Source organism: Zosterops lateralis (assembly GCF_965231275.1).
Source record: "Zosterops lateralis genome assembly, chromosome: 27".
In the NCBI taxonomy this organism is placed as follows: Eukaryota; Metazoa; Chordata; class Aves; order Passeriformes; family Zosteropidae; genus Zosterops; species Zosterops lateralis.
This window is the reverse complement of record NC_139787.1, coordinates 173,614-195,998: the sequence shown is the minus strand read 5'-3', so window position 1 is coordinate 195,998 and position 22,385 is coordinate 173,614. Positions and strand designations below refer to the sequence as shown.

Below are 22,385 nucleotides of genomic sequence, written 5' to 3'. Positions count from 1 at the left end.
GGAGGAGATCCCAGAGGATTTCTCCTCCCAAGGATGAGGATTTCTTGCTCCAGAGGAGGATCCTTCCCCAGATTCCCAAAAATCGAGGCGTTCGGGCGCCTTTCCCTCCCCTCGGGGGCTGGAGAAGGGATCTGTGATGGCGGGGGGAGGGGGTGGATTGCCGGGAAGAGAAGAGGAGGAGGAGGAGGAGATTTGGGAATCTGGGAGGAAGAGCGGCCGCGCCGGGATCGATCGGCTTTTCCAGAGCGTTTTTTTTTTTTTAATCCATTTGATTTTCTGGAGCCTCCTCGGCCTCTGCCGGGCGGGAGGAGGAGGAGGAGGAGGAAGGGGGAGCACGGGAATGGGAGCAGCCTCCTCCTCCTCCTCCTCCTGGCAGGAGTGTGGGAGGATTTGACTCCTGTTCCTCGGTGCTCCCGGGTGGGGGCTGGGGCGGGATCGCACAGGCACCGCCGATTTTTTGGGAATTTCAGGGGTTTTTAAAGATTGGAGGCGCAGGGAGACACCCCCCCCCCCCCCACTCTGGAACCCCCCGTCACATCCCAGGATTTGGGGCATCCACGATGCTCCAGGTGCTGTTGGGGTGAAATGGAGGCGAAATACCCCCATCCCTGAGGATCCCCGAGGATGGGGGTCCCAGGGGTGTCCCAGGGGGGTCCCCACAGAGGATGGGGGTCCCTGAGGGTGCCCAGGGCTGTCCCAGGGGGGTCCCCACCTGAGGGGCCGCCGGAAGTCGCGGATCTCGATGCTCAGGAAGGGCACGAAGGAGCGGGAGCAGAAGGGGCAGGAGGTGTTGAGGTTGGAGTCGTCCGAGGTCCAAACCTGAGCTCTGACCCCCCAAACCTGAGCTCTCACCCCCCAAACCTGAGCTCTGACCCCCCAAACCTGAGCTCTGACCCTCCAAACCTGAGCTCTGACCCCCCAAACCTGAGCTCTGACCCCAGACTGTGCTGGGACCCCCAAACACAAGCTCTGCCCCCAGACTGGGCTCTGACCCCCCAGACCTGATTGTGCTGGAATCCTGATTCCAGGATTGTGCTGGAATTCGTGGTGTCAGATCCAGTGGGATCCCCCCCAGGGATCCATCGCGGTGCCGTGGGCAGCTCCGATCCTTTGGGATCCCGGGATCCCTAACCCGGAGCATCCCCCATCCATCCCCCAGCTCGGAGCATCCCCTCAGGTGTTCCCAGGACCTGCTCAAGAGGGTTGAGCCCACTCGGGATGTTCCTGGAAGCCCCTTCCCCTCCCATGTCACATTCCAAGGGGGATCCACTGGAATTTCCCGGATCCCTTCGCCCGCCCTGCTGGGATCTGGGGAAAATCAATCCCTGGAGCTTCTTTCCCCATTATTTCCCAGTTTATTGAACAGTTTTCCGTGCTTGGCTCTGCTGTGTCCGATGGCAAAAAGCTCCTTGGTCCATCAGTGTTCCTGGTGGAGGAAATCTCTGAGTTTGGGTCTCACAGGGATCCTGGAATTCTGCTCCAAAGTCTCGGGGAGCGCAGCCACGGGTGGCTGGGGTTGTGTTTGCCGTGGGGTTTGTTGGTGCTTTGGGCTCTTTTCCAGGTGTTTTGGGATATTCCCTATTTTGCACCATCTTGGGATGGGCTGGGGTTGCGTTTGCCGTGGGTTCTGTTGGTGCTTGAGGCTCTTTTCCAGGTATTTTAGAAATATTTTGAAAATATTCCACATTTTGCAGCGTCTCGGGATGCTCCCGGTGCCGTGGCTGGGGTTTGGGATGTGTTGGGATGCGCCCTCATTTCCCTGCAGGAATTTCCCCAATATCCCACCTAGATCTCCCCTTTCCCACCTTAAAGCCATTCCCACTTTTTCTGCCACTCCACATCCTTGTCCCTCCCAGCCCTGGGAGCCCCTTTGGCCACTGGAAGATGCTCCAGGCTCCCCCTGGATCTTCCCTTTCCAGGCTGGGCAATCCCAGCTCTCCATCACGAGGCTCTTTCTCAGCTCCAGGTGCCCCTTCCAGCAGGACACGGGGAATGTCCAAGGATATTCCTGATACGGAGCCGGGGGAGCTGCCCTGTTGTGTCTGGGGCTCCTTCCATCCCCATCCCGCTGATTTTGGGTTCCTGGGCACCTCAATGCACCTCAGAGCTGGGGGAGCTCATCCCAATCCCTGGAAATGGGTCAGGAAGAGGCTGCAGCTCCGGGTTTGGTTCTTTTTATATTCCCCGTGATTTTCCAACGGATTTGGCGGATCCGGGACGAGCTGGGGGAGGGGGGTGACTCTTCCCTTCAGGTCCCAGTGTTGTGACTCTGCCCCCTGGGAGGTGGGATCCCCAATCCCGGGGGTTTGGGGTGGTGGTGCCCGGGGTGTGCCCGGGATCCCCCCGAGGAGCAGCACCACCCTTTGGAATCCGGAGGGTGTTGGGAGCGGCGCTTCCAAGCCTAAAATTAGCCCCGAGAAGGCCGGGTTTGATTTCCTTGGATCCTCGTCGCCTCCATGTCCTTCCATCTCTGCTCCACAGGCTCCACTCCACCAGGTTGGAGTCTGGATTTTGGGGCTGAATCCCAAAATTGTCCCATTTGGGAATCCTGAGGGAATCCGCTCCAGTTCCTTGGGGCCGGATTTGGGAAGAGTTGGATTTTTGTGCCTTTTCCACACCTGGTGTGTTTTTCCCCATAAAATTCGGGCTTCGTTTTCATGGAGCCTCAGAAGATGGATGCAAATCCTGGTGTTTTTTGGGATGAGGCTGAGCCAAAGCCGTGTGTGTCCCTGTGGGAAGGGGAGGCTGCTCCTTGTCCTCCCTCCGGGATCCATTTTTGGTTCCCCAGTCAGTCACGAGCAAGAATTTCCCCAAAATCCACCTAAAATTCCCCAAACTCCAGGGCCCAGACCTCCAGGTGCAGTTGCTCCATCCCCAAATCCTGTTTTTTAGGGAGGGCCTGGCTGGAAAACCTGCTCGGGCTGTTTCCTGCAGGATCCGCGGCCCCCAGGGGATTTTAAGGTCGATGCTCCAGGGATTCGTCCAGGTTGGGCCCTTGGCTGAGGGGAGGGTTGGGAATCTCGGCTGCTCCCAGTTCCAGCTCACCTCAGGGATGAGGAGCTCCTCCTGTATCCGTAAGGAATTTCCCTGCTCCTCAAGCCCATCCCAGCACTTGCCCTGTGCTGCCTCCACAGCGGGGAGCTCTGAGAGGAAAGGAGGCGATCAGAAGGACGCAGAATTCCAGGGAATTCCAAAATGGTCCTTCTCGAGTAGCTCCAGAACTCGGTGGATTTTCCTCTTCATCAAATCCACGGATTCCAATTAATAAACCTTGGAGCCCTGACAAATTCCAACACCTACTTGTGCGGCGGGGGCATTCCCGTGGCCGCCTGTTCGCTCCCTGTGCAAGAATTCCTGCAAACCAGCAGGAATCCTCGGGGTCCGTGGAACCCGGAGCGTTGGGAATGACTCCCGTGGGATCAAGGAGAGGGAAGACGCCCAGGAAAACCCTGGTTTTCCAAGGAATGTCCAAGGTTGGATCCAGAAATCCCGGAGCCCAGCGTGGTTTTACCTGGAAGTGCTGGGCTGGGAAGCAGGAGCTGCTGGAAAAGGTTGGGAATGGCACCGGGATGGGAATCCCAATCCAGCCCATGGTGACATCACTGAGGGGAGCAGATCCCAAATCCCGAGGGGATCAGATCCCGAATTCCGAGGGGATCAGGCAAAGGACACGTTCCCACAGCTGGAGTTGGGATGAATCCACAGGAACAGGATCACGCCGCCTTCCCCTATCCCGGGAATCCTTCGGCCCCGTTGAGTTTGTTGTGGAACCTCCTGGAGCGGTGCCTTCCCTGGAGATCAGCCGCCTTTGGATTCCCCTCGGAGAAAAATCATCCCTTCCCTCGCTTCATCATCCTCCAGTTTTCCCAGAATCTCTTCCCCAGCCCGAGGTGTCGGCCCGGAGCCGGGTCAGGACGGTGCCCGAGGAGGGAATTGGATCCAGGAATCCTCTGTCGTGGGGAAGAAGATCCAGGGATCCTTTGGATTTGGGATAAAAGGAGCTCTGGTCACCAACTTCCTCAAAGACCCTTTTCAGCCTGGAAACAGAAGGTCCCAGGGAATGGATCCATAGGGAAAAATCCCCAAATCCAATTTAATGATGTTTTGGGGCTTCCTTTGCCCATCCTGGCTGGGAAGATCCATTGGAAAGGTTGGATCAGGAGCAGGGATGGGATCAACCTCCCTTCCCAAACCCCACCCAGCAGGAAACAGGGATGGGAGGGCTGAAGGAAGAGAGGGAGGATGGAAACAGCCTGGAATGGTCCTGGAAAACCAGGGAATGGGGAAATAAAGGAATTTGCTGCTCTCCTGTGCCCTCTGCGTTTTCCATGGGCACAGCCTGGAATAAATCATCCCAGAGCCCATCCCACCCCTTCATTAGCTGATAAATCCATGGAAACGAGCGTGCAATTAAAGCTAATTAATCCTTTCCCCCTTTGGAAACCAAATTGTTCCATTTTATCCAATAAAGGCAAACTGGGGTTTCCAGGGCTGGAATGCGACGGAATTCCCAGACTCCCACAGCTCAGGGCTGGGTGGGGTGAAGCCATGGTGGGACGTTGGGGATTACGGGATTATCGGGGTGTTTTGGGGGAATCCAACACCTTCCATCTGCTCCAGGCCCTGCCCGGCCTGGCCTTGGGCACTTCCCGGGATAATTCCCTGTGCCAGGGCCTCACCACCCTCGCAGGGAATCCCAGAGTGGGAATTGGGCTGGAACAGCTCAGGGGGTTCAGGAAAGCCAAAATCCCTCTGGATCCTCCAGGGCCAGCCCCGCAGGTGGCACCTCCCAGCCCATCCCAATGGGGCTTCTTCCCATCCCTGGGCATTCCCAGGGGATCCTTGGGATCTCCTCTGGGATCTCCACCTGCTCTCTCTGATCTTTGGGACCCTCTGGCACCGTCCTCACGTCCCTCAGCCTCCCCTTCCCTCGGTGTCTGTGCCGGGAGTTTGGGGTTTTCACTGACACCCCTAGGGGCGTTCCCGGCCTGTTCCTGGGCGTCTTCTCCGGGATCTTCATCCGCAGCCCTGGGAATGTTCCATGGGATCTCTGGGCATATCATTGCCTGGGATCCCTGGCTGGACATGTTCCATGGGATCCCTGGGCACATTCCATGGGATCCCTCTGCACATTCCCTGGGATCCCTGGCTGGACACGTTCCATGAGATCCCTGATCACATTCCATGGGATCCCTGGGCACATCATTCCCAGGATCCTTGATCACATTCCTTGATCACATTCCATGAGATCCCTGGCTGGGTGCATTCCCGGGATCCCTGACCAAATTCCTTGGGATCCCTGGCCACATTTTCGGGATCCCTGGGCCCAACACTCCTGGGATCCTTGGCCACATTCCATGGGATCCCCAGGCACATTCCCTGGGATCCCTCGGCACATTCCATGGAATCCCTGGGTACATCATTCCCAGGATCCTTGATCACATTCCATGGGATCCCTGACTGGAGGCATTCCCGGGATCCCTGACCAAATTCCTTGGGATCCCTGGGCACATCATTCCCGGGATCCCTGGGCTCATTCCCTGGGATCCCTGGGCACATTCCATGGGATCCCTGATCACATTCCCGGGGTCCCTGCGCATCCTCCCCGGCCGGGCCGTCCCGAGGCTCCTCTGCCGGACCAACCTCGGCCCGCGCGGGTTTTTTGGGGTTTTTTTTGGGAACGGGAGGGGCGGATCCCGCCGGCGGCCCCGACCCTCGTTTTTTTGGGAGGGAAACAGTTAAAATTCCAGGGGAGGGAAGGAGCTTCCATGAATGAAGACAAAGTTTGGCGGGGGGCCAGGAGCTGGGGGAGGGGGAGCGGGGAGGGGGCGGCCGCGCCAGCGCCGAAATCCCAGGAAAATTTAACCCCCCCCTCCCAAAAAAAAAAAAAAAAAAAAAAAAAAAAATCCGTAACCAATTCCACGTCGGGAAGTGCCAAAAAAAAACCAAAAAAAAACCGGTCGTGACCGGATTTTTTTTTAAAAAAATTTTATTTTATTTCCCCCCCCTTTTTTTTTTTTTTTTGCCATTCCAAATTTTTTTTATTTATTTTTTTAATTCTCTTTTTTTTTTAATTCCTTTTTTTTTTTTCTCTCTCATTTCTTTTTTTTTTTTTTTTTTTCCCTGCCCCGCGAGGCATCATGGGAAAAAAAGTCAGCATCCCCCCTTTTCTTTTGTTTAATAAAACAGAACGCGCATGATTGGCAGGGAAGGGCCCGCTCGGAGCGCGGCTCCGGCTCCGGCTCCGGCGGCTCCGCGGGCGATGGAGCGCCCCGGGCCCGGCCCCGGCCGCCCCCTGCCCCTGCCCGGGCCGCTCCCGCCGCCCCTCCCTCCTTCTCTCCCCAACTCCGGGCAGCAGCAGCGGGATTATTGTACCTGTGAGTATCCCTGGGACCACCCTCAGACCCCCCCGGGGAGGTGGGTTTGTGGGGGAATTCGGGCCGGACAAAAGAGACGAGCAAAGCTGCTTTTTTTCTCTCTTTTTTTTTAATTTTATTATTATTATTATTTTATTTTTTGGCAGCGGAGCGGGGGATGCCTCCGGGGGATGTTTTAAGGAGAAAAGCGGCGCCGGTGGGTGCCGGGGTTTGATTTCCTTCCCTTTTTTCCCCACCTCATCCCCACTCCCACCATCGCTATTCCCGGGAATTCTCCCATCCCGCCCTCCCCGGGGGGCTGCAGGGGCGGCAGGAGTGCCGGGGGTCGGTGTCACCCCCCTGTCCCTGTCACTGTCCCCGTCCCTGTCCCTGTCCCCTGTCCCATCCCTGTCCCCATCCCCATCCCTGTCCCATCCCTGTCCCTGTCCCTGTCCCCATCCCCATCCCCGTCCCTGTCCCTGTCCCCTGTCCCTGTCCCCATCCCCATCCCTGTCCCTGTCCCTGTCCCCTGTCCCATCCCTGTCCCCTGTCCCATCCCTGTCCCCATCCCCATCCCTGTCCCATCCCTGTCCCCTGTCCCATCCCTGTCCCCATCCCCATCCCTGTCCCATCCCTGTCCCTGTCCCCATCCCCATCCCTGTCCCCATCCCCATCCCTGTCCCTGTCCCCGCCGATCGATTATCGATGGATTCACGGGGGATGCACAAAGGCAGCGCCCGCAGTCGAGGAACCCGGGCAGGGTTATATAAGGAAGCCGGGGAAGTCTGCGTCATCCCGGATGGGGAGGGGGCCGGGCGCTCCCTCCTCCCCCCCCCCCAAACCTCCCATCCCGTCGGGTTTTTATCGGGTTTTATTTTTCCAGATGGTTTTTTCCCCCAAAACGCGCCGTCCCCCAGATGGGTCTCCTGGAATTTTAAGACTTGGTGGAGTTTTTGGGGTCTTTTCGCCCCCATTTCAGGGTGTAAAGTGGATTCTGGAATTCCCATTCTGCTCCCACATCCCAAAAATCCCGGGGTGGGACCAGGTGTGAGGCCCACGAGGTGCTGGACATTCCCTCAGGAGAGAAACAGAGTTGGACAAGAGCACAAACTTGGGAGGGAAGGGAAGGGAAGCACTTTTTGGGAGGGATGATTTTCCTTTCCTCCTTTCCTGCTTCCCGTTGTTGGTTCTGTGCTTGACCCGGAGCTGGAGGATCCGGGACATCCCGGGCTGGGGGTGCTGATCCAGGATATCCAGAACTGGGGGGGATCCAGGCTCTGGGGCCGGCGTGTCTGACCTGGGACAGGTGTCCCCACCTTGGGATCCGGGAACGGGAACAGCACAACTCCCGGGGCAGATTCCTCCACAGGAATTCCCACCCTGCCACATCCCCTGTCTGCTCCCACCCCGACCCTTCCGTTTCTCATCCCAGATCTTCCTCCCTGTTCCCATTCCCCTTCTCTCCTGGGAGCAGCCACGTCCCTGTGGGTTCTGGGACAGCTCTGGGGCCGTTTTTAGGGTCTCTGTGGGTTCTGGGATGGATCTGGGGCCGTTTTTAGGGTCCCTGTGGGTTCAGGGATGGCTCCGGGGCCGTTTTTAGGGTCCCTGTGGGTTCTGGGACGGCTCTGGGGCCGTTTTTAGGGTCCCTGTGGGTTCAGGGATGGCTCTGGGGCCGTTTTTAGGGCTCCTCGGGCGTTGCTTTAAATCCCTTTGCTCATCCTGCTCCCAGGAAAACCCCTACAAACCACCCTCAGCCTCCCTTACCTGCCTCAGAATTCCTCCACATTCCCGGACACATCAGTGGGATCGGGAGCACCACAGGGGTTTTTGTTCAGCCGTGTGCAGGTTTTTTTTTTTCCCTTTTCCCTTTCCCTTTCCAGCGGCGTTCCCGGACCCCGCTCCCGGCCGCCGAGAGCGTTAAATCCTAATTACCTTTTTAGGTTATTATCCCTTTTCCTGCCATTCCCTGCTCGGGAAGGCTGGCCCTGGGAGCCAGCCATTTTGTGCTCCGTGTTTTACGGCGCCGACGACGTCGGGATGGGATTGGGGCCGCCTCGTGCCGGGGATGAGGAGCCAGCCCCGCGCGTTTCCCACGGGATCAGCAGGGCTTTGATGAGGGATCCCGGGATTCGGGGGGGATTCGGGCAGCGGGAGCGCGCCCAGGTGAGCTGGAGGAGTTGGATCCTGCCAATTCCAGCTCCCTGATCCCGGGAAAACAGGATTTGAAGTGGGTTTTGTTCCGTCGGTCTCGTATCCAAGTGATGTCCTGGGTGTGGAGCCCTGGGATGGAGCTGGAGCCTCTCGGGGCACGTTGGCTCTGGGATGGATGTTCCCGTGGGTTTGGGTGCTGGGTCTCTCCTGGGATTATAAATCCCGGCCCTAAATGGAGATTGGGGGATGCTCTGGGTGCCCTGAGGTGGGAAGGTGCCTCTTCCTGGGAATACCAGAGGCTTCCCAAGGAGCGGAGCTGCTTTATCCCTGATTTCCCATCCTCGGATCCCAGGGATCCACCTTGGCTCCTCCAGGCCCTGCCAGCGGCTCTGCTCAGAATTCCAGCCCTGCTGGAGCAGGGTTGGGAAACCTGGGGGTGCTGGGGAGACCTCGTGGTGGATCAGGGATTGTTCCTGGTGGTGGATCAGGGATCCCTCGTGGCCGATCAGGGATTGTTCCTGGTGGTGGATCAGGAATTACAGCCCCTCCATGAGCTCCAGAGGGTCCGAGCCCAGGAATTGGGGCCAGAAGACCAACGTGGAGTTTGACCCAACAGAAAACCGTCCACGGGGGCTGGGAAGGGGCTGGAACCTCCTGGGACCTCCCTGGATAAAGCCCAGCTGGAATTAACTCCTGGTGCTGCCGAGTCTCGGTTCTGGATTCCATCGGGCAAATCCCAGGATATTTTCCCTCCCGGCTGCATCTCTCCCTGGACATTCCCACTTCTCCCTGGAATATTCCTTTCTTTTGGCCCAGCTCGCTCCTTCCAGCCTTTCAAATCCTCCCGCCCGGGTGTTTTTTGGGTTGTTTTTTTTTCCCCCCGTGGGCGCCACATCCAACATCCACGGCAAAAGGGGTGCAGCTGGTTTGTCTGTGAGCTCCAAACCCGTCCTGCCAGCCCCGGGGAGCAGGAGCAGCACCCGGAGCCAGCGGGACGTGCCGGGGAGCGCGTGGTGCCCCGGCAGGGACAGGAGCAGCATCTCCATGGAGAACCGGGAATCGCCATCGGGACGGAGCCGGGCCGCGTCCGGCACTCCGGGATTCCTGGAAAGCATCCCCAGGTCAGCCCACCCCGCTCATCCCAGCCCCGGCAGCCTCAGGGACCTGCCCCGGCTCCAGGTGTCCCTGTCCAGGTGCTCCCAGCTGGAGACACCCCATGGATTTTACAGCTCCCGTTTCCCGTGAGCTTTGCCGCCGTTTGGGGATTCGGTTCCGGCGAGGAGGATTTTTTTTTTTGGGGGTGAAGCTGAAGGGAGAGGCCGTTCCCTGGGATGTGGCAGATCCCCCCAGAGCTGTGCCCGAGGGCAGCGGGGCCGGATGATCCGGTTTGGGATGTGCCGAGACCGGAGCCGAGCCCGGCCGACCTCCAGACCTGCTGGATACCCTGGGATAATTCCTGCTCTTTGCCTTGCTGCGGATTTCTGGATGGAATCAGGAGCTCTCCCAGCGCTCTGGAAATTCCCAGCGGATCCTCCCCTTCCCCCCTCCAGCCAAAGGGCCCCATTCAATACCGAATCCGAAGCCTAATTTAATTTTTATTGGATCTGGCTGAGCCTGGAGAACCTCTGGAGCGGATTAAATAGTGGTGGGCCCCATTCCTGGTAACGGCACTTTGGGTTTGTTTGGAATGCCGGAGGGGAGGGCGTCGGGAGCCCACTTTGGTGATGGAGCAGGAGGCGTCCACATGGGTGAGGGAATTCCTGCGGGATCCTTCCACCCCCCGGAGAGGACGAGCGGGAAGTCGGTGCAGGAGATCCTGGATCTCCCCGCTGGATCCCAGCCCGTGCTCAGCTCAGGTATCCGTGCAGAGCTCGTTATTCCAACAGGGATCACCCTGGTGCCGTGGCCCTGCTCCTCTCTCCTCCCCGGAGCAGCCCTGGGCCCGTTCCTGGCTGCGCTCCCGGGCTCCTGGCGCGTCCCCAGCGGCTCCAGCCGCAGCGCTGGGCGCGGCCCCGAGCGCTCCCGGGGTGTCTGGAACATCCCCGACCCCCCCGGGGTCACCGCTGCGGGACGGGGGCGGGAGCAGCTCCTGTCCCGGCCTGTCCCGGCTTGTTGGGCTAAATTTGGGAGACGTGCGGAGAGACGGGACGAGCAGGTAGGGGAAGAGCCCTGGGTGCTCCTTTGGAGGCTCCGTCCGGCCCTTTTTTTGGGGTCATATTTGGGATTTCCATCGGTTTTCCCGCCGCCCTCCCCTGCTCCGTCCCGGTGGCTCCATTGGGAGCTGAGCTCGTGTCAGGGTGTGTCATTCCAGGGGTTTGTACCCCAGCCAGAGCCTTCTCCTCCCGGCAGGGGTTTGGCTCGGGGAAGGTTTATCCCGGGAATAACTCGGGGCCGAGTCCAGGCAGGTGTGGAGCAGCTCCAGGTGCCCAAATCCAGCTGCTCAGAGCGGGGACACTTTCTGTTCCCTGTGGAGCAATTCCTGATGTTCCCGAGCCTGCCACATGGAATTCCCAGTTATTCCCCAGGTGTTTGTCCCATTCCCCGGCCCCGCTCCGCAGGGAAAGGCCTCGCCCAGCTGGTTTGCAGGTGGAGCTCCACTGGCTCTTTGTTGTTGGAGCTGGTTCCTTATCAGCCTGGGAGCGGGGTTGGGATGGGGCTGGGATGGGCTCCAGGCTGGGGATGGGGTTGGGATGGGCTCTGTGGCTCCCGCCCGTTTTCCAGAGGGCATTCCTGCACCTGGAGAGGTGGGAGGGCAGGGATGGACCTGCCCCGGAGCTGCCGAGCATTCCTGCCTGGAAAACCTCTCGGTGGGGGATTTCCTGGCGTTCCAGGGCTCCCCAGGGGCTTCATCCCGGCTCCCCTTCCTCGCTGAGCCCCATCCATGGGGTTTAATCCCCAAGGAGGGGATTGTGCTGCTGCTCTCAGGGATTTCAGGGCCTTTCAGAGGGAGAAACTCCTGACCTGGATGGGGCTGGGGAGGCTGGAGCTCCGTGAGGAGATCAGAGCTCTCCAAGTGGTCAGAGCTCTGTGAGATCAGAGTTCTCCAGGGTTTTGGAGCTCCATGAGGAAATCAGAGCTCTCCAAGAGGTTGGAGCTCTGAGAGATCAGAGTTCTCTGGGGTGTTGGAGTTCCATGAGGAGATCAGATCTCTCCGAGGCAGCCGAGCTGAGCTCAGAGGGGACCCCGGGGGGCCCTCCCCGGGACCCTCAGCCCTGACAGCGTGTCCCTGTCCCCAGGATGGACCGGATGACGGAGGACGCGCTGCGCCTGAACCTGCTCAAGCGCAGCCTGGAGCCGGCGGAGGAGCGCGACGACGTCCTGGCCAAGAGGCTGAAGATGGAGGGGCACGAGGCCATGGAGAGGCTGAAGATGTTGGCGCTGCTCAAGCGCAAGGACCTGGCGGGGCTGGAGGTGCCCCACGAGCTGCCGGTGAAGCCGGACGGGATCAAGGGCTACGAGGAGAAGCTCAACGGGAGCCTGAGGCCCCACGGGGACGGGCGGAGCGCGGCCCGGCCCGGCAAGGAGAACATCAACGACGAGCCCGTGGATATGAGCGCCAGGAGGAGGTGGGTGCCGGGAATTCCGGGGGTCTGGAGGGGTGGGAGGAGCTCAGGTGGGAGTTAAATGGGGTTTGGGGGGTCTTGGAGAGCCCCTTGTGGTGGTGCCGAGAGTTGGGGAGGGATTTGGGAATGGAGGGATGAGGAGGAGTGGCTGCCCATGGACAGAGGGTGGGTGGGATATCAGGGAGGAATCAGGGAGGAATTGCTGTTCCTTGTGAGGGTGGCACAGATTGTCCAGGGATTTGTGGATTTCTCATCCCTGGAAGTGTCCGAGGCCAGGCTGGACAAAGGTTGGAGCAGCCTGGGACGGTGGGAGGTGTCCCTGGAGGGTCCTGCTCCAGTGCAGAGCCCTGGGCTGCGTCCTCAGAGGAATTCCCTGGATCTTGTGCAATGTGAGGCTCCCCAGTGGGGCACCAGCATCGGACACGGACACCTGGATCGGGAATTCAGCCCTGGAAAGAGATGGGAATGTTCCACTCCAGGTTGAGAAGTGGGACTGGGAATGTCTCATTTTCCTGGATTTTCCTTGGGAATGTGCTCCACGTCTCCACGTCTCCTCACCTCTGCCTGCCTCCCTTGCCGTGGCTCCTGCAGTGATTCTGTTGGAATTCTGCTCTCACCTGGACAAAGGAAATCCAACAATCTGTGATTCCTCATGGATGGCTCCGTTTCCCTCTCGGATTTAGACTCTGCCTTAATTCCCCTGATGGATTGTCAGTAACCCAGCCTGGATGCTCCTGCAGAATTATCCCCAGGAAAACCCAGATTCCAGTGCTGGATCACTCCGGATGTGCCAGCCCAGTTTGGAACTCCTGGGCTGCAGCTCTGTTTGCCTGGATGGGCTCCCTCTGCCTCCTTCTCCTTGGGATGCTCTGGAATTTCTGCCCCTGGAGCTTTGGAATATCCACGGAACCAGCTGGGATGTTTGGGAGACGAAGGCAATCCCAGCTCTGAGCATCTTCCCGGGAGCTGGGATTTGGCTCTGGGCTCCCTCCTGGGCGTTCAGAGCTCAAAGTTTGGGATGAGATACTCCACGGTCTCCACTCACTGTAAGGACCTTCCAGAATTTCCTCTGAGCCTGGCGTTCCTACTCCTCCGTGCTGGATTATCCCTCAGTTTTCCAAGGCTCTCCAGCAGCAGGGATGAAATCCAGGACAGCAAAGGGCTTTTCTTGGAGTCTCCTTTCCCAGGATGATCCTGCCTGGATCCCGCTGGATTCCACACTGATTTTTGGTTTATTTCTTTTCCCTGCTGCTCCCTTTTGTTTCCCAGTCCCAGTCAGGGATCAGTTGGATGTTCACACAGGTTTCCTCTATGGAATGAGCTTTTCCAGTGGATTTGGGTTGGGATAGGCTGGGAGTGGTGCCCTGGGCTCAGCCCCTTTTCTGCCACAGCGAGGATGAGCAATTCCAGGCCGGAGTATCCCTGCCATTCCCTCCCATCCCAGCACCAGGATACCCCCCTGATTCCCACCTGGTGGGATTTACACCCCTGGGGAGGTACCTGGGGGGTGACGGAGTGTTTTTGAGTGAGTCCTTCCTTCCTGGTGTCCATGGGAGCCGCTCCACATCCGTGCTGGAATGAGGGGGGATCCTGGTCCCAAAACCTCACACTCCAGCCTCAGTGGGGCTCCTGACATCCCACAGCCCAGGCTCAGTGGGGCTCCCGAAATCCCACACTCTGGGCTCAGTGGGATCCCCAAACCCCACACCCCGGGCTCAGTGGGGTCCCCAAACCCCACACCCCAGGCTCAGTGGGGCTCCTGACATCCCACACCCCAGGCTCAGTGGGGCTCCTGAAACCCCACAGCCCAGGCTCAGTGGGATCCCAAAATCCCCCATCCCAGGCTCAGTGGGCTCCCTTTCCCCTGCAGTGACCAGGACCGGGGCAGGCTGACCCCGTCCCCCGACATCATCGTCCTGTCGGACAACGAGGCCTCCAGCCCCCGCTCCAGCTCCCGCATGGAGGAGCGGCTCAAGGCGGCCAACCTGGAGATGTTCAAGGTGAGGCAACGGGAATTCTGTCCCAGGAAAAGCCACAGGGGTGGGGGAAGGATTTGGGGCATCCCTCAGCAAATCCCAGGTGAATCCTCCCCCTGGTTCCTGCACCGAATTCCCGCTTGGATTCGGTTTCCCCTCACGTTCTGCCCCGTGTGGGGCGTTTTCCAGGGGAAAAGCCTGGAGGAGAGGCAGCAGCTGATCAAGCAGCTCCGGGACGAGCTGAGGCTGGAGGAGGCCCGGCTGGTGCTGCTGAAGAAGCTGCGGCAGAGCCAACTGCAGAAGGAGAACGTGGTGCAGAAGGTGAGGGGTGGGCACGGGGTGGGAGAACGGAGCGGGCACGGAGCCCCCTCTGCTCTGCTCCACCTGTGGGGTTCCCTCACCAATATCCCCCCTGGAAAGACAAAACCCTTTGGCTCTGCCCCTGGATTCCCGCGTGGGGCTCTGATCCCAGAGCTTTGGGCTGGTTTCCACTGGTCTGGGCTGGTTTTCCCAGCTCTCTGCTCTCTCCCTGCCCTGCCAGACCCCCGTGGTCCAGAACGCCGCGTCCATCGTGCAGCCGTCCCCTGCCCACGTGGGACAGCAGGGCCTGTCCAAGATCCCCTCCCGGCCCGGAGCCCAGGGGGTGGAGCCGCAGAATTTAAGGACATTACAGGTGAGAGCATTCCCCTTTTTTCCTGGAAAGTGCTGGGGGCACACGGAGCTCAGGGGGAGGCAGAGGAATTCCTGCCAGTTCCTGGCGCTCGGGGTCGGATTTGGGTTTGTCAGGAATTAAGACTCAGGGATCCTCTTGGGGCTGGATATTCCCTGATCCTGTGAATGCCCAGTGTCGCAGCTGGAGCTGGGGTGAGGATGGTGGGAATTCTCCCAGGCCTCCCAAAGGAAAAGCTACTGGGAGTGTTTGCTCTTTGCTCCATGGATTTCTGCCAGTCTCCTTGACCATGGAGGCAATTCCAGCCTCCTGTGGAGGCAATTCCAGCCTCCCCTGGGAAACAGGGATGTGCTGGCACGAGCTGGGGAAAAGGCCACAATCCTATAAAATCCAGGACACTTTGGGGAAAAGCAGGAATTTGGGGAATTAGGAGTTACCTGGGATTCTGGACAAGCAGGAATTCAACGCTCCCAGTTTCCCTCACTTTTCTACGATTTTATCGCCGATCTCAAGGAGCACGGGGGGGACAGTTTGGGGTTCTCCCCTCTGCTCCTCCCGGGCTCTGACTCCCCTGGATCCCCCGCAGGGCCACAGCGTGATCCGCTCGGCCGCCAGCTCGGCCCTGCCCCACATGTTGATGTCCCAGCGCGTCATCGCCCCCAGCCCGGCCCAGCTCCAGGGCCAGAGGGGGCCCCAGAAACCCGGCCTGGTCCGCAGCTCCACGCCCGGGATGAGCCCCGCCATCAACTACCAGCCGGTGCGGGGCTGGGCTGGGCTGGGGTGGTTTACACTGGTTTGGGATGGTTTACACTGGTTTGGGCTGGTTTGGGATGGCTGGGCACTGCTCAGGGCTGGTTGGGTACTGGTCTGGGATGGTTTCCACTAATTTAGGCTGACTGGGCACTGGTTTGGGGCTGGTTTCCTCTGATTTTGGATGGTCTGGGCTGGTTTGGACTCGTTTTCACTGGTTTGGGCTGGCTGGGCACTGGTCTGTACCGGTTTACACTCGTTTTTTTACCGGTTCGTACCGGTTTGGGCACTGCTTTGAGCCGGTTGGGGCTGGTTGGGCACTGCTTTGGGCACCCTTTGTACGAGTTTGCACTGGTTTGCACTGGTTTGGGCTGGTTTGGGCTGGTTTGGGCTGGTTTGGGCTGGTTTGGCCTCAAAGCCACACCCGCTCACACCTCTGCCCTGCACTGCTGGGACCCCCCATCCCCTGTGTCCCCCAACACCTTCCCGTGCTCCGGGGACCCCAACCACCCCCAAATTCACTCTGACCCAACCCCATCCACCCCAAAATCCCCAAATTTCCCATCCCAAATCCCCAAAATCCCCACTCCCAATCCCCAAATTTCCCATCCCAATCCCCAAATTCCCAATCCCCAAATCCCCTCCCCAAATTCCCATCCCAGTCCCCAAAATTCCCATCCCAAATCCCCAATCTCCCCCTCTCCCTCCCCAGCAATCGGGCTCCTCGGTGCCGTGCCAGCGCTCGGCCTGACCACCCCAAATTTCCCACCCCAAAATCCCAAATCCCCAATCTCCCATCTCTCCCCCGCAGCAATCGGGCTCCTCGGTGCTGTGCCAGCGCTCGGACTGACCGCCCCAAATCCCCATCCCAATCCCCAAATTCCCAATCCCCAAATCCCCAATCTCCCCATCTCTCCCCCGCAGCAATCGGGCTCGTCGGTGCCGTGCCAGCGCTCGTCGTCCTCCGCCATCTACATGAACCTCGCGTCGCACATGCAGCCGGGCTCGGTGGCCCGCGTCTCGTCCCCCCTGCCCAGCCCCAGCGCCCTCTCGGACGCCGCCAACTCGCAGGCGGCCGCCAAGCTGGCGCTGAGGAAGCAGCTGGAGAAAACCCTGCTGGAGATCCCGCCCCCGAAGCCGCCGGCCCCGCTCCTGCACTTCCTGCCCAGCGCCGCCAACAGCGAGTTCATCTACATGGTGGGGCTGGAGGAGGTGGTGCAGAGCGTCATCGACAGCCAAGGTTACTGCCCGGGGGGGAAACGGGGGCACAGGGGGGTTACGGGGGGGTTTGGGTTGGATTTGGGGCGTTCTGGGGTGGGATTGTGGGGTTTGGGGGGAAAAAGTGGGGTTTGGGGGGAAAAAGTGGGGTTTAGAAGGAGTTGCTGGGGTTTAGGGTGAAAATGTGGGATCTGAAAGGGTTTTAGAAGGAGTTGCTGGGGTTTAGGGTGAAAATGTGGGATTTGAAAGGGTTTTAGAAGGAGTTGCTGGGGTTTAGGGTGAAATTGTGGGGTTTAGGGTGAAAATGTGGGGTTTAGAAGGAGTTGCTGGGGTTTAAGGTGAAAATCTGGGACTTGGAGGATGCTTGGAAGGGTTTTAGGAGTTGCTGGAGTTTGGGAGGAAACTGTGGAATTCCATGGTGGCTTTGAAGGCTGTTTAACAGGCTTGCAGGATTTCAGACCTAATTTGGGGTGATTTCAAACCAAATTTTCAAGATTTGGCCAATCCTCAGGAAATCCCATCACATTCACAATATTTCCCCCAAAACCCTCAATATTTCGGCCCAGTTTTTTGCGGTTTCAGCCCATATTTTCAGCCTCTCAGGGCGGAATGCCCCGTTGTGGGCGGGTGCTGAGCGGGGTGTGTGTGCAGGGAAGAGCAGCCCGGCGGTGCCGCGCGTGGAGCCGTTCGTGTGCGCCCAGTGCCGCACCGACTTCACGCCGCACTGGAAGCAGGAGAAGGGCGGGAGGATCCTCTGCGAGCAGTGCCAGACCTCCAACCAGAAGAAGGCGCTCAAGGCCGAGCACACGAATCGCCTCAAGAACGCCTTCGTCAAGGCCCTGCAGCAGGAGCAGGTGGGGGTTTATTGGGGGGCCTGGGGGGGTGTGGACGGGGCTGTTCTGAGCGCCCAGCTCGGCCCCTGTAGTTGGGTCATCCTGTCCTGAACCGTCCCAAACCATCCCAAACCATTCCTCCCATCCCAAACCATTCCTCCCATCCCATCCCATCCCAAACCATTTGTCCTGTCCCATCCCAAACCATTCCCCCATCTTATTCCAAACCATCCCAAACCATTCCTCCCATCCCAAGCCATCCCAAACCACTCGTCCTATCCAATCTCATTCCATTATCCCCATCCCGTTCCAGGCCATTGATCCCATCCCACTCATCCCATTTCAGCCAGGTTGGGGGATGGCATTCCCATGGGAATTGGATGGGATGGCATTCCCAGGGAATGGATTGGGGTGGCATTCCCAGGGAATGGATTGGGGCGGCATTCCCGGGTGACAGAGCGGGGTCCCGTGTCCCCACAGGAGATCGAGCAGCGGCTGCAGCAGCAGGCTGCCCTGTCCCCCACGGCCGCGCCTGCCGTGCCCAGCGTGGGCAAACAGGACGGGATCCTGCGGCACCACACGCTCCGGCAGGTGGGATAACGGGGTCACGGGATAATGGGATCATGGGGTGGGATAATGCTGTGGGATCATGGGGGTGTGTGGGAGGGGATGTGACCATTGGGATGGGATGGGATGGGATGGGGTCATGGGATGGAATAATGCTATGGGATCATGGGGATGGATGGGAGGGGATGTGTCCATCGGGATGGGATGGGATGGGATGGGATGGGATGGGATGGGATGGGGTGGGATGGGGTGGGGAGGAGCTGCCTCCCCCTCTCCCCTGTCCCCACAATCCCAACCCTCCCCCGTGTCCGGGCAGGCCCCGCAGCCCCAGAGCGGCCTCCAGCGCGGGATCCCCACCTCGGCCCGCTCCATGCTCTCCAACTTCGCCCAGGCCCCGCAGCTCTCCGTGGCCGGGGGGCTCCTGGGAATGCCAGGTACGACCCTGCTCCCCCGGGGGAGGGTGGGAATGGGGCTGGGGCGAGCGGGGTGGGCATGGGATGGGATGGGGATGGGGATGGAGAGAACAGGGTGGGATGGGATGAACAGCTCAGGCCACACTCGCTGGATTTCGGGGCAGAATTTGGGAATTCCCACATGGTGCCAGCCACATCCTGGTACTTATTGCCTTGCAGGGGGGGTTCTGGGGTGGCTGTGGGATCAGTGGGGTCAGTAGGATCAGCAGGATCAGCGGGCTCAGTGGAATTACTGGGATCAGTGGGGTCAGCGGGATCACTAGGATCAGCAGGATGGGTGGGATCAGTGGAATCAGTGGGATCACTGGGATCACTGGGGTCAGCGGGCTCAGCAGGACAGCTCCCCGTGTCCCCAGGAGTGAACATCGCCTACCTGAACGCCGGCATCGGGGGCCACAAAGCGTCGAGCCTGGCGGACCGGCAGCGGGAGTACCTGCTGGATATGATCCCGCCCCGCTCCATATCCCAGTCCATCAGCGGACAGAAATAGCCCCGGCTGCCCCCCGACCCCCCAGCCGGGCCCGGCCGGCGCCTCCCGGGGAGAGAAACAGACCACGAGAACCCGAGAGAAACAAAACAGAGAAAAACGTGGGAAAAAACAACAAGACAACAACAAAAAAACAGACAAACATTTCAAACGGCGACCTGCCCCCCGTTCCCAGCCCGAATTCCCTTTGGTTTCTCCAGGCCGGGAGCAGCCCCGGCCCCGCCGCTGGTTTTGTAACGCCGCCGCTTCCTCCTTGTGTTGTGGGTTGTTTTTTTGCCCCTTTTTTTCCTTAATTTCCCCCCCCCCTTCTCTCTCTCTCCCTTCGCTCCATGGATGGTTAAAGCTTTTTTATCCCTTTTCCAGAGACTTTGGCAAGGGCACCTTCCCCAGTTCCCTGGGGGGGAGATTTTGTGCTGATTCCGGGGGGTGCCTGGGGGAAGGAGCCCCCAAATCCCCTTTGGGTCTGATCCTGGGGGGACAAATCCCCTTTGGGTCTGATCCCGGGGTGTCACCAGCCCCTGACCCCATTCTGGGGTGTCACCACCCCCTGGCCCCGAGCCCTGGGCTCCAGTCCCCATCCCCATGTCCCCTCAGGGGTGACAGACGCTGCCCCAGGAGCCACTCGGGGGTCCCTCGAGGTGACCAGACCCCCCACAGGTGTCCCCCAGGGGTGTCCCCATAGGGGGGACACGGTGGCTCCGGAGCCGAGAGCGGAGCGAAGGTGCGGCCAGGGCGGGTGAGTGTCCCCAAGCTGTCCCCAGGCTGTCCCCAGGCTGTCCCCAGTCCCTGCATGCTCCAGAGCCGCGCTCACCCCTCCCTGTGTCACCTCTGTCACCTGGGGGTGGCACCGGGGTCGCCAATAGCACCTGTGTCCCCCAGGGACAGCAAAGGGGGGGCCCTGTGTGACACCCTGGGGGTGACAGGGGCGGCACTGGGGGGTCTCTGGTGTCCCCGGGGGTGGCACTGGGGGGTCTCTGGTGTCCCCGGGGGTGGCACTGGGGGGTCTCGGTGTCCCCGGGGGTGTCGAGGACAACCCAAAGCAAGAAAATGAGCCGCGAGAAAAACTCTCGATTTGCACTTCAGCCTTCCCCACCTTCCCCTCCCCTTTTCCCCTTCCCCATTTCCCTTTTCCCATTTCCACTTCCCCATTTCCCCTTTCCCCATTTCCCCATTTCCCCTCCTCTCCCTCCCCGTGTTTTTCATGGTTTCAGTGAGTTTTTTGTTCATTCCCCTTTTCCCTGACTTTGAGCCTTTCCCCAGTTCCTGCTCCTCTCGTGCAATTCCCGATTGGAGGGGGGGGCCCAAATCCCCCCCAAATCCCCCAAACCTGGGGGAGCCCCGGCCCTGAACGGGAGGGGGAGACCCCAAAACCAGGGGGGGACCCTCCACCTGTAAATTTTATGGGGGACCCCACCCCTAAATTGGGAGAGGGAGACCCCACCCACCCCATAAACTGGGGGGGGGGACACCCCAATCCCCCCTAAACTGGAGGAGGGACCCCCCCCACCCCTCTGGGCCCCCTCTCCAGCCCCCTCCCCAAATTCAATGAGCACTTACCCTGGGGTGGGGTTTGGACCCCCCCAAATCCCCCCCAGGACCCCCTTCCCACCCCCCAGAGGCAAAAAAAAGGGGTTTATTCTGGTTTTGGGGGGAGGGTGGGGGTTATGGGGTTTTGTATCCAGAAATGGGAATTTTGGGGTTTTTCTTTGGCTTTGACCTTTCCCAGCTGCTCCCCCCCCCCTTTTCCCCTTCCAGGTCCCTCCCCAAAATCCCCGCCCCGGGAGCACTTTGACAAATCGGGTTTTTTGGGGCTAAAACCTGAATTTTTTTGGGTTGTTTTAGGGGTTTATTTTACTTTGGAGGGGTCACTCCCCCCTCCATCCCCCCGGGGGTCCCCCCCAAGTGCCACTGTCCCCCCTCCTCCCCCAGCGCCCCCCGGGCCGAGTTTTAACGAGAAAATGAATTTTTACAAAACCTTAAAAAAAAGGGGTTTTTTTATTTTCATCCACGAAAATGGTGAAAAACCTGGAAAAAAAAAAAAATAAAAATCCCAAACCCAAGTGCAATAGGGGGGGGGGCCCGGGGGGGCCGAACTCTTGGTGCTATAAATGAAATTTGGGGGGGGGGGACACGCCCCTGTCACCCCTCCCTGGGGGGGGGTCTCAGCCCCGGGGGCTGCGGGCAGTTCCCCCTCCCCCCAAAAAAAAAAAAAAAAAAAATGATCCCGGGCAGTTCCCACCCCCCAAAAAACGACCCCAACCCCCTCCCGGGGGTCCTGGGCAGTTCCCACCCCCCGAATTGACCCCCAAAGGACCCCAGACCCAATTCCTGGGATGGGGGGGGGACGTTCCCAGCCCCGGGGTGACCCTCGGCCCTTCCTGGGCTCCTGAGCAGTTCCCACCCCCCAAAATTAACTCCCCCAACCCCAAAAACGGCCCCGAGCCCTTCCCGGGACCCCCCACCCCAATCCCGGAATTCCAGGGGGGATTTGGATCCACGCCCCCCCCCGCCCCAATCCCCCTCCCCAGCACAGGTTTATCCCTATTTTTATTATTATTATTATTATAATTATTATTATTTTCGGCTTGCCCCCCCTTTCCCCCCCCCAGGGCTGTGATATCCCAGAAAATTCCCTTTTTTTATTCCCCCCAATCCCGCCCTCCAGCTCCAAACTTCCAGGATTTTTCCTGCTTTTTTTCCAGCTAGGGGTAGATCCGCTTGTGAAAACGCTTTTTCGGGGTTTCTGTTTCGGGGGAGGGGAGGGTTTTTATTTTTTGGTTTCCTCCAAAGGCATTTCCCCCGTTCCCGTCCCCAATTCCCAATTCCCGCCCCAGTTCCCGGTCCCGCCGCCCCTTTTTTTGCTTCCGCTCTCGCTGCCGATATAACCAGGACTCATCCGTGTATATATAAAAAAAAAAAAACTTGAGCTGTTTTTTTTTTTTTTTTTTTTTTTTTCTTGACACGTTAAAAAAAAAAAGGCGAAAAAACAAGAAAAAAAATTACAAAAAAAAATTACAAAAAAAAAATTACCAAAAAAAAGAGACAAAAAAAAAGAGACAAAAAAAAAAAAAAAATTTAAAAGGAAAAAAAGAAAAAATCCGCCAAGAAGAAAAAGAAAAAAAAAAAAAAAAAAAAAAGACAAAACCAACCAAACCTGTACATTGTGTAGAAAAAAAAAAAAAAAAAAAAAAAGAAAAAAAAAGGAAAAAAACCGGCCAAAAAAAAAAAAAAAAAAAAAAATTTGACAAAAAAAAGAAAAAAAAAAAGACCCTTTCCCGGGACGGACCCCGGGAAGGACCCGCCGGGGTGTTGTGGAAGTGTCACGTCCGTGTCGTGTGACC

At 58.8% G+C, this 22,385-nt stretch overlaps 1 protein-coding gene across 1 annotated transcript; it reads left to right on the top strand.

Annotated features, from left to right (window-relative positions):
• Positions 1-11,744: 11,744 nt before the first annotated feature.
• Positions 11,745-19,218, top strand: GATAD2B (GATA zinc finger domain containing 2B; the record flags this gene model as incomplete). Its single annotated transcript, XM_083878948.1, has 10 exons — positions 11,745-12,073; positions 13,941-14,070; positions 14,236-14,367; positions 14,588-14,719; positions 15,303-15,473; positions 16,391-16,706; positions 17,336-17,538; positions 17,998-18,108; positions 18,401-18,518; positions 18,914-19,218. The coding sequence occupies 10 exons, from the start codon at positions 11,745-11,747 to the stop codon at positions 19,045-19,047; spliced, it is 1,776 nt and encodes a 591-aa protein (XP_083735074.1). The 3' UTR covers positions 19,048-19,218.
• Positions 19,219-22,385: the final 3,167 nt, after the last annotated feature.